This window comes from Tupaia chinensis, unplaced genomic scaffold (assembly GCF_000334495.1).
Source record: "Tupaia chinensis unplaced genomic scaffold, TupChi_1.0 Scaffold000568_1, whole genome shotgun sequence".
Classification (NCBI taxonomy): domain Eukaryota; kingdom Metazoa; phylum Chordata; class Mammalia; order Scandentia; family Tupaiidae; genus Tupaia; species Tupaia belangeri.
The window spans coordinates 2,814,761-2,826,089 of NW_006160082.1; the positions used below are offsets into that span (position 1 = coordinate 2,814,761).

The 11,329-nt window shown below is 35.2% G+C and overlaps 1 protein-coding gene across 5 annotated transcripts in view; it reads left to right on the forward strand.

Moving 5' to 3' along the window:
- EML5 (EMAP like 5) overlaps positions 1–11,329 on the forward strand; it is a gene marked incomplete at its 5' end in the record, with an annotated part of 178,982 nt that overhangs the window by 26,985 nt on the left and 140,668 nt on the right. For all 5 annotated transcript variants that reach the window (XM_014591388.2, XM_027775491.1, XM_027775492.1 and 2 more), the window contains 3 exon segments: positions 12–171; positions 8,100–8,198; positions 10,864–10,932. In XM_014591388.2, coding sequence (XP_014446874.1) covers positions 12–171; positions 8,100–8,198; positions 10,864–10,932 — 328 coding nt within the window.

The window sequence follows — 11,329 nt, forward strand, 5'->3', positions numbered from 1 at the left end:
TTATTTTGCAGCCTTGCACTGCATCCTGAACGAGTACTGGTAGCAACAGGACAAGTCGGGAAAGAACCTTATATATGTGTTTGGGACTCATATACTGTGCAGACCGTATCAGTTCTAAAAGATTTTCATACGCATGGTATTGCTTGTTTAGCATTCGACTTAGATGGACAGGTAAGTGGTAATATTTTCCTTTTTTTAAAATTATGTTTTTAAAATGCACTGTAAGAAATTATCATAAATCTGTAAATGTTAAATCAGAAAGCAGTTGATGAAAATTATCTGTTTATCCAAAGGTGGAGGTATTTAGGTGGGATGGGTAGTTGATGTATATGAGAAAAATAAGAATAGTAAGAGATTTTTATTTCACTGTATCAAGAACTTTCTCAATTGAATTAATTACTACCATAAAAGTCAAAAGAGATTCTGACTTTAACCTGGTTGTTATAGAAAATTTTGTATATAATTCTTTTCCAGTTAGAGTATTTTGATACAACAGATAGAAGATGCCTTAGGAAAAACAAGTTAAGTAGAGCTGTGTGTGTTTTAATTTTCAGTTACTTTAAAGGTTATCTTTTTTTTTTTTAAGTTTATGTATTCTTTTATGAGAGAGAAATACGGGGAAGGAGGCAGGGAGGGACAGTGAGACAGGTGCCCCCACAGGCTGCAATTCTCTCTTCAGCCTCCCAGCCAGCCAGGATCAGGGGTGTGTGTGGACATGCCTGGCATGTTTGGGTTGACCCAGGATCTGAACTCAGGACTCCCATGTGCCTCCTTGGTCACTGTACTTGAACCAAGGATATCTATTAAAATTACATTTTTAAAATTAAAACTAATGAGACAATTCTTATAATGAGTTATTTTTATGTAAAATCAAAGTTTATAAAAAGTATATAATCATTACCCTACTGACTAATCAGTCTTCAGATTATTACTTCTAGTCAATGATTTTTTTTTAAAAAACTAACTAATCCAAGAACATTTTTGTGCTGCTTTTATGGAAATTGTTATAACTAAAACTTATTTTAAAAGTAGTAAAAAATTGAATTTTACAAGTATGGTAAATTTACAGCTTTAAAAGTTTTATGTTAGACTTTAAAATTGTTTTAACCTTTAGAAAAAGTTTAGTTATTTGCTTTTGAATTAATAAAATTAGTTTTGTAGATCTAAATGTTACAGAAATAAATATAGTGTGTTCTGTCCTCTTGAAAGTGGTAGCCAGTAGATGTTTCATATATAACTCTAAGGGATAGCTTCTTTGAGTAGCACAGATTAATGATTTTCTGATAAGAGATGACTTTCTGATAAGGACTCTATAAAGACTTAACTGGAACTTATTTAAGAGAAAGTGTGCATCTAGGTTTAATATCACTATATAGCAGCAATTGACAATTATAAAAACTTAATGCATATCCCACCTTTGCTATTAAGTCCCTTAATGTCCTCATATCAGCATTTCATTTTCTTTTTTAAAGGAAGGAGAATAATACTCTTTCTTCTTCTTCTTCTTCTTCTTCTTCTTTTTTTTTTTTTTTTTGAGAGGTTTTTGCTATAGGGCAGGTGTGCTCTCCAGAAAGACAAAAGTGAAACAGAAAGACAGAAAGTGAGAAATCACCCCCTAGGGGGGGATGACCACACCGCAATCCCTTCTCCATTCTCCTCTTGGGATCTTAGGCACCTACTTACACATGCCTAGAATGAGTTTAAGCCACCAGGTCTGGAACTCGAACTGCGGTCAACCATATGGGAGTCCACCGACATAGCTGTTACGCCAACTGCTGGTTCCAAGAATAATATTCTTTCTCTCCTCCATGGGAGTATAAAATATTATGAAACAAAATTGTTTTTCTTTTTTTTTTTTTTTTTTTTGGAGAGGTTTTTTCCCTATAGGGCGGGGGCGCTCACCTTTTTCGCTATAGGGCGCGTGCGCTCACCAGACAGACAGAGAGAGACATAGAGACAGAAAGCGAGAAATCACCCGTCAGGGGAGATGGTCGTGCTGCAATCCCTTCTCCTCCATTCTCCTCTTGGGATCTTGGGTACACCCAGCGTGAGTTTTAAGCCAACGGGTCCGGGACGTGAACCGCAGTCGACTATGTGGGAGTCCAGTGACATAGCCATTACGCTAACTGCTGGTTCCCAAAATTGTTTTTCTTAAGTTATTTGTCTCTTAAAGTGTTATAAAATTCAGGATGTTAATCGTTGTATTAAGGATCTATATACTTTAAACATAGATGTTTTCTTCTTTAAAATTGCCCTTCCTAAATGTAATATAAAGCATTGCTGAGTGATTTCTTTTGTATGTCTGAGGAGGAATCACACCCATCGCTTTTAGTTGAAAGCCTTTGATTTGGCTTATTTTGACAAATTTCTAAGAATAGTCTTGGGTACATGTATTTCTTTTTTTATCCTAGATCTTCATGAGAACATGTTACTTAAAATTTTAAGCTTATAATATCATAGTGAAAAATATTTGAGCACATACTAAGTGATAGGCATTATGCTAAGTCTGCATTATCTCATTTAATCCTCACAACAACTCTATGAAATAGATACTATTATCATCTCTATTTTACAGATAAAGAAACTGAGACTTAGAGAGGTTAAATAACTTGCCCCAGGTTACACAGCTAGTAAATGGAACCAGAGCTGGAACCCAGGTCAGTCACACTCTGAAGCTCATGTTCTTAACGGCAATGCTGTACTGCCTCCCAAACATGTAACTTAGGAGGTGGAAATTTATAACTCAGAAGGAGTTCATCTAAGTACAGTTAAAGCTAAAATGTAAGCAACGGCTACCAACTGAAGATTAAGGAAGATATCTCTAATATTATGTTAATGAAAAATGCTTTAACTTAAAAATATATATTCTAGAGAACATGCCTATTTGCTTATATCGATAACAGTGTGTGGGACACCGACAAGGAAGTCTTTTCTTAATTTTTGCATTTACTGCTAGGTTTGAAATTATAAATAATTATTTAAGATTTACCCAGTGAGTGAGTTTTCCAGTGGGTAGTAATGTTGAATGTTATTTTCCCAGAGGCTTTCTTCTAAGTGAATTGATTATCCATGCTAATCCTGGCAGTTTGCCTTACTGAGGATAATTAGGACCTAAAAGACTATTTATATATATTCACATCAAACAGGGGTTTAAATTTCCTAGTAAATAGGTGAAAGGGTAGGAGGATGGAAAATTTAACTGGTACTTTATCTTGAAAATATAACCACAATTTATATAAACACAAATCTCATATTTAATAAAACTCAGTTATTGTTACAATTCTGCCAATTTATAAAATGAAGTAAGTATTGGGGGCTTTTCGGTCAATTATATGCTGATGTAAAATAAAATGCATCAGTTCACCTTTGACTTTGGCACACTATAAAGAAGGTCATTTTTATAAAAAATATTAGGGGGATTCACTGATTTTTCTTTTTTTTTTTTTTTTTGTCTTTTTTGGGAGAGTTGCCCCCCTCAAGGGTGATGGCCATACCACAATCCCCTCTCCTCCATTCTCTTCTTCTTGGTCACGGGAGAGTTGCCCCCCTCAAGGGTGATGGCCATACCACAATCCCCTCTCCTCCATTCTCTTCTTGGGATCTTGGTCACGCACGCACATGTACCCGGCATGTGTTTAAGCCACGAGGTCTGGGACTCGAACCACGGTCAATCACATGGGAGTCCAGCGAAATAGCCGTTATGCCAACTGCTGGTCCCTCTTTTTTTTTAAATTAAAAAAAAAGAGAGAAATTTTTTGCTATAGGGCACATGTGCTCTCTGGAGAGACAGAAACCAAGAAATCACTCCCCACAGGTGATGCTACACCTCAGTCTCTTCTCTATTCTCCTTTTGGGAGTTTGGGCATGCATGCACACACACCTGGTGTGAGTTTCAAGCCACTGGGTCTGGAACTCGAACTACGGTCAGCCATGTGGGAGTCCAGTGATGTAACCACTAGGCTATTTGCTTGATACCTCATTGGTTTTTCTAACTGCCTTCTGATGATCTCTTGATATGTATACATATTTCAAGTGTCTCTTTGTATTATTCTTGAATTATCTTCTATAGCTTTTCCATATCTTAAATTCTAATGGCTTTCTTATGATTTGGCAAATATTTAATTAAGCCCTGCATCCTCTATAAAATTAGTGATTTTACTTTATAACATTCTAACAATTCTTATATAATGAATACCAAGGGCACAAGGAGCATACTAGAATCTTATAAGTTTCATTGTTGTTTATTTGAATATGTTTCACAAGCGTAAGAACTTGTAGAATGCTTCTAGTGTGTAGTGTCATTTTTCTTATTTGAGTATTTGACGTACTAGAATTTTTTTTAACAGATACTTCCAATTCAGTTAACAGAAACAAGAAGATTTTGTCTGGGAATAGGATCAGGGAAGAATTTGGGAAGGTGAATAGAGGTTTTGTTTTTTTTTGTTTTTGTTATTTTTTAATTTTCATCTTCTCTCTCTCTGATTGTTGCTTCTTAATGATCTTTAAAAAGAGCCTTTCCTTCTGTGTGCTTCTTAAGGTCAGTGTTATTCTAGAGCCTGTAGCTTTCTTTTCTTTTCACCTTATATATTATCTCTGGATAATTATCTAGACCCAGGACTTTAACTTCCATATCAGTTATGGTTCTCTGGCTTCTCCTCAACTCAGATACCCTCCTATAAAGTCCTATAGCTATTCTATGTTACCAATTCTTTCTTCTAACTCCATCAGAAAACAAAGCCTACTTTTTCTCCTGGCTTCTGACCTACCACCCTTATAGCTTGTTTCTTTTATTCTATCTTCCATTATATGGATTAAGCATTACTTTTACTAGAAGCCATTCTTTATCCCTATTTAAGCTGGGTTATATGTGAGAAAAGATAAGGAAGTCAAAATTACCGAAAGCTAGTAGAGGTAGTCTGATTTGCTTGGTTGTTCCTCCCTCTTCCTATCTGTTGTTGCTTAACCTGTGCTAAGGGAGGTTGATTTGGGCCATGATGTGTTTATTGCAGTTACAGAGGATGTGCTCCTACATCTGATTTGTTACTGCCTATGTAGAGCTAGCTGTTCTAGATGTTTCTAGATCTATTTGAATACATGGAGTTTTAAAGCTTTGGGTCAATTGTAGCTTTCTCTGTTTATGGTGAGCTGACCCGGAGAGAAACAGCATCAATAGGAAGGACAGTTCCCTTCTGGGTATTCCTTTCTTTATACTTGCCTTGTGAAATTTTAATCTCTGCACCATATGAATAGCAAGAGGTAGATACCTTTGTTTTAGCTAGGTATTTGCTGCTACCCTCTGGTTTCTAAATATTAGACTCTCAGGAGGAGCAAATTATCTCCTCTTACTCTCTGACCTTTCTGCTAGCTTGATTTGAATAAAGAATGTATTCTGTATCTTTTCCTGTGAGCCACACATTTTACCCATTTTGGAGTTTAAATAGTAATTCTATTCTACAGAAACTGTTTCTAACAGTACTAGCTAAAATTTCTCATTTGGATAAGTAGAGGGCATGTGTTCTTAAAGCTAATTATGGTTATTGATAAACTAATAGTAATAATAATGTATGAGGCTCAGTTAATTCTGTTTTGCTTTTTTCTTTCTGTGCTTCATTTTAGATAGTTTCTGTTGCTCTTTCTTTAAGCTTATTTATATTTTCATCATTGTCTAAGTTACTGTTAATTCATTGGAGTAGATTTTCATTTCAGATAATGTAACATTTATTTTTAGAGATTTTGTTTTTTGTGTCTTCTGTTTCTTTTTATTCATTGTATGTTTTTAAAGTAATTCTTGAGCATCTGGCCATTTTTTATTTTTTATTTTTTTAGAGGTTTTTGCTATAGGGTGCATGCGCTCGCCAGACAGAGAGAGACAGAAAGTGAGAAATCACCCCCAGGGGGGATGGCCACACTGCAGTCCCTTCTCCTCCATTCTCCTCTCAGGATCTTGGGCACGCACGCACATGCGCCTGGCGTGAGTTTTAAGCCACCGGGTCCAGGACACGAACCGTGGTCGACTACATGGGAATCCAGTGACATACTCTCTGACCTTTCTGCTAGCTTGATTTGAATAAAGAATGTATTCTGTATCTTTTCCTGTGAGCCACACATTTTACCCATTTTGGAGTTTAAATAGTAATTCTATTCTACAGAAACTGTTTCTAACAGTACTAGCTAAAATTTCTCATTTGGATAAGTAGAGGGCATGTGTTCTTAAAGCTAATTATGGTTATTGATAAACTAATAGTAATAATAATGTATGAGGCTCAGTTAATTCTGTTTTGCTTTTTTCTTTCTGTGCTTCATTTTAGATAGTTTCTGTTGCTCTTTCTTTAAGCTTATTTATATTTTCATCATTGTCTAAGTTACTGTTAATTCATTGGAGTAGATTTTCATTTCAGATAATGTAACATTTATTTTTAGAGATTTTGTTTTTTGTGTCTTCTGTTTCTTTTTATTCATTGTATGTTTTTAAAGTAATTCTTGAGCATCTGGCCATTTTTTATTTTTTATTTTTTTAGAGGTTTTTGCTATAGGGTGCATGCGCTCGCCAGACAGAGAGAGACAGAAAGTGAGAAATCACCCCCAGGGGGGATGGCCACACTGCAGTCCCTTCTCCTCCATTCTCCTCTCAGGATCTTGGGCACGCACGCACATGCGCCTGGCGTGAGTTTTAAGCCACCGGGTCCAGGACACGAACCGTGGTCGACTACATGGGAATCCAGTGACATAGCCATTATGCTAACTGCTGATCCCACCATTTTTTATTTTAACAGTTAATGTCTCCTAATATTAATCATCTCTGTATTTAATTTTTCTACTGAGTATTTTCTTTCCTGGCTGTTGGTCACATTTTCCTTTTCTTCACATGTCAGTAATGCTTTTATTGGATGTTGAACATTATGTCTGTTGAATGTTTCATTATATTTCATCCTTTCCAGAGTGTGGAAAATGTTCCAGAAGGTATTTAAGTTCCTCATGGATCAGACACATCTTTGAGAAAAGCTTACCTTCAAGCTTTTTGGAAATACAGCCAGAGTAGCTTTTCCTGGTTTAACTTTGGTACTAAGGCGTGGCCTTCCTGGGCTCTCTAATAAATACCCAATGAGTTCAAAGTGATCTCTCCAGTATGTCTATTGGGAATTTGTGTGACAACTCTGAATGAAATTTCCTACTTGAAGGACTCATGATTCCTGTTTATTTAGGCTGCAGGTGGTTTCACAATTTCAGGGAGGTTTCTCTCTCCTTTCATGTATTCCACCTATCTTTAAGAATGGGTTATTTCTCTTTGTCCCTTACTTTAAGGGGTTCACTTGAGTCAAAGGTCTGTAATTCAAATTTCCATCTCGGGTAGACCCTAGACTTTTTCTCCTATTCATATTTAGATTATAGCACAAAAGCCAGGGGCACCAGAATTCATGTGATACGTGTAGAGTCAAGTAGATAGAGGTGCTTTCTTACCCTCTAGGATTGCTGCTGAAAATCAATTTCTTTTTGTTCCTGCCGAAAATCACTTTCTTTTTGTTCTCAGATTTCTCAGTTATTTGACAATAGTACATTTAAAAAGAGGTTTTTACATTTTACCTAGGATTTTTAATTTGGGGCAGGAGACAAATTTAGGATATTTTGCCAGTCCTGTTAGTAGAAATGGGTGTCTCTGCTTGTTTGCTTGCTTGCTTTCTTTCTTTTAAAGATTTATTTATTTATTTAATTACATTTGTTGTTGTTATTTTTTAATTTGAGCAGAGAAAGAGACAAAGAGAAAGGGAAAGCGAGAAACCAAGAAACCAAAAATTAGGTTATTTGTGTGAACAGCTCTGGGATTCGAACCGCAGTTAGCCATGTGGGAATCCAGTGCCCCCTACCACCACACCACTTGCTGGCCCCTCTCCTCTGTTTCTTAACATGAATAACTATACATATGTGCAAATATTAACAAGATGAAATACATCTAGCTTTTCTGTGTGAAGTTTATAAAGTATAGATGTGTAATTTTGATGTTTATAAAACCTGTGAGTAGAATTTATTTGCCATTTGTAATTTGGTTCTTCTTTGATTTGTTTGCCTTCTCTTCTTTCCTGGACTTCTTGGACATAACTCAGCGCTTGGTTTCAGTTGGACTTGATTCAAAGAATGCAGTTTGTGTTTGGGATTGGAAAAGGGGAAAAATGTTGTCTATGGCTCCTGGTCACACAGATAGAGTAAGTATTCTCCTTTGGGATTTCTAATGAGTACTGGATGGAGAAAGGCCGGAGGAGAGATCAGGGGATTTTATTCTTCTGTTTTGTTATTGCCACACAGACCATAGGTATTTAAAAGTTTATAATTTGTAAAAAATTCTCCAATTATCGATGGCCATAAAACCTGAGAGTGTATATGTATAGTAGAACTCAGAACGGGATTTGATATGTATAGTGTTAGTGCAAAAATTTTAACCTAGTGTTTGCTTTGATAAAAACTATGTATTTTCTTATTTTTTTTCTCTTGTTAAAAACAGCTTTATTGAATTATAATTGCTATGCAAAAAACTGCACATATACAATGTACATAGATTGATGAGCTTGGACATATGCAAAAACCCATTATTCAAATCTTAATTTTAAAAATGAAATGGTTTGGGGATCAGCAGTTGGCGTAATGGCCATGTCGCTTGACTCCCATGTAGTCAACTGTGGTTTGAGTCCCGGACCTGGTGGCTTAAACTCACGCTGGGTGCATGTGCGTGCGTGCCCAAGATACCAAGAGGAGAATGGAGGAGAAAGGATTGCAGCATGGCTATCCCCACTGGGGGGCGATTTCTTGTTTTCTGTCTCTCTGTCTTTCTGGTGAGCACATGCTCCTTATAGCAAAAACTTCTCCAAAAAAAAAAAAAAAAAAAGGAATGGTTTGTTCCTCAGTTCTGCTTAGTTTGGTTTACTACTAATTTCTCACATGTATATTATAGTTAGGATGAAAAAGTAGGTTATTTGTGTGAACTAAAAACTAAGAGGTCAGCCAGTGGCATGTTGGTTAAGGCAGCTGGATCCCACATGGCCAACTGTGCATTTTGAGTCCTTGACCCAGTGACTTGAAGAAAATGGGCACATGCATGCCAAAATCCTAAAAGGAAAGAGAACTGGAGGATAAGAGATTAGAATGTGACCATCCCCCATGGGGGGAGCTTTTATACTCCCCACACCTCGTCTTTCTCTAGTGAGCACCTGTACACTCTGGCAGATATTTTTTTAAGTTAAAAATTATTTATTACTATTAAATTTTCTACAGGCCTAATATTTTTTTTACTTTGAAAACTTGTTAAAATTTATATTAATTATTCCAAGTTGTATAAGAGCAATATAAAGAATAGTCGTAGTCATTTTTTAATGATATATTACTTTTATAAATGCAGATCAAAACATTTAATATAAATTTTAAAAAATATCTCTTTTTTTGGTGTATACTAAAATCCTAGCCTGAATCAGTACAGAAGCATAGTCAGTACTCTACTTTGTGAGAATCTGTGAATCTGTAAAAATTGTATAGAAGACTTTTGTGAGTGTTTACATTTTGGAGAATACACAATTCAGATAATTATTAAAATATTAACTTTATTTTATTAGACAGTTGTATGTTCTGACTTAGATCAAAGCATTTCACATATAGTGCTTTGGATTTGATCAATAGACCATTATAAAAATGATTCTGTCAATGGAATTTTTTAAAGTTTTTTGTGGTTAGTATTTTAAAATTACATCAGTATGTTTTTCATATTCTCTGTTTTATGGTGAATTATCAAACATAAACTTCTAAGATATGCTGTCTTCATTATCACTGAACAGTATTACTTTTATGTTTTTAGAGGCAGTAAGGTATTTAGGTAAATCAGGTATAAAAGAAATATGGTAAAAACTAGGTCACAGAATAGCTAGATGAGTTATTTTTCAAATGCTAGTTTTTCTTTTATTATTTAACTGTGTGCTTCTAATGAATATTTTATTTCATCTGGATTTTTGTTTGCTTTTATAACAAAATAGCTTGTGTGTATTCAGAATTTATGAGATTTTAGAAACGAACAAGGCCTGGGGGACCCTTAAAATTTAAGTATAAGTTTAATTTGGTTTTACCCATAACAATAAGAAAGCTAAAAAGTGTTTTTAAGATGTTTGGATCTTAAAAGTAAGTTGTAAGTAGTTCCATGTTACATAAAGCTATAAAAATGTTTCTTATATATAGCCATATAAAGGTGAAGTATATGTTCCATTGAGAATCTTTCCTCTGTAGAAATTATGCAGGTACCTGCATAATAGAACCCTAGTTCTATTGAACTGTTTGTGTTGTTAACAGATTTTTTAAATTAAGAACATATAAAGGTGTTAATTAATTTATTTTTAATTTTTTTATTTTTTAGTTTTTGCCATAGGATGTGTGCTGTCTCTGGAGAGAAACTGAGAGGGAAATGCGAAATCACTCCCCCAGGGTTGGCTACCCTGTAATCCCTTCTCCTACATTCTTTGCTCAGGACTTTGGGCACGCACGCACATGCACCCAGCATGATTCTCTAGCTACCAGGTCCAGGATCTGAACCACAGTGGGCCATGTAGTAATCCAGCACCTTGACGACCACATCACCTGTTGGCCCCATAGATGTGTTAAATTTCACCCCACTAGCTGCTTCATAAAGCTTATAGAAAGTGATAAATAATGTTTGTTCCTTTAGATTTTCATATTTCGTTATTTCTTATAAAATTTTGGAGTGTGGGATTCTAATTATTTATTGAAGAATGTTATCTATGGTAGATAGGGGTTTGAGCCATTTGGTCATTGGGACAGGATTCTTAAGTTATTCCGGAAATAAGTATTTTAACCATAAATCTGATTTGTTTACAGATATTTGATATTTCTTGGGATTTGTACCAGCCAAATAAACTTGTCAGCTGTGGTGTAAAACATATCAAGGTACTAGAAGGGTCTTGTTCTGTAATAGTCATGTTTAGCTCTGTGCTGCTAAGTACACATCATACTGTTAACCATTTAGGGTAGTTTTAGAATTTTGACAATATTTATTTTTAAATCATCAGTGTTTTTAATGTTTTTATATTCAATTTAAGAAATACAAGGGGCCTTCAGAAAGTTCACAAGAATGCATATTATGCATGGATTAATAAAAAAAGTTTGCACAATTAAATCTTGTATTCTAATTCTATTTTTTCCTGAACTTTTTGAAGTACCCTCACATGTATTGTATAGCTGTAAGGATATAGTTGTGAGTAGAGAGTTGCTAAACTCTGTAGGAATTTATAGTCTGGCAAAGGAGAATGTACTGTGTTCATCTTTCTTCTTCGTATTTCCCTAC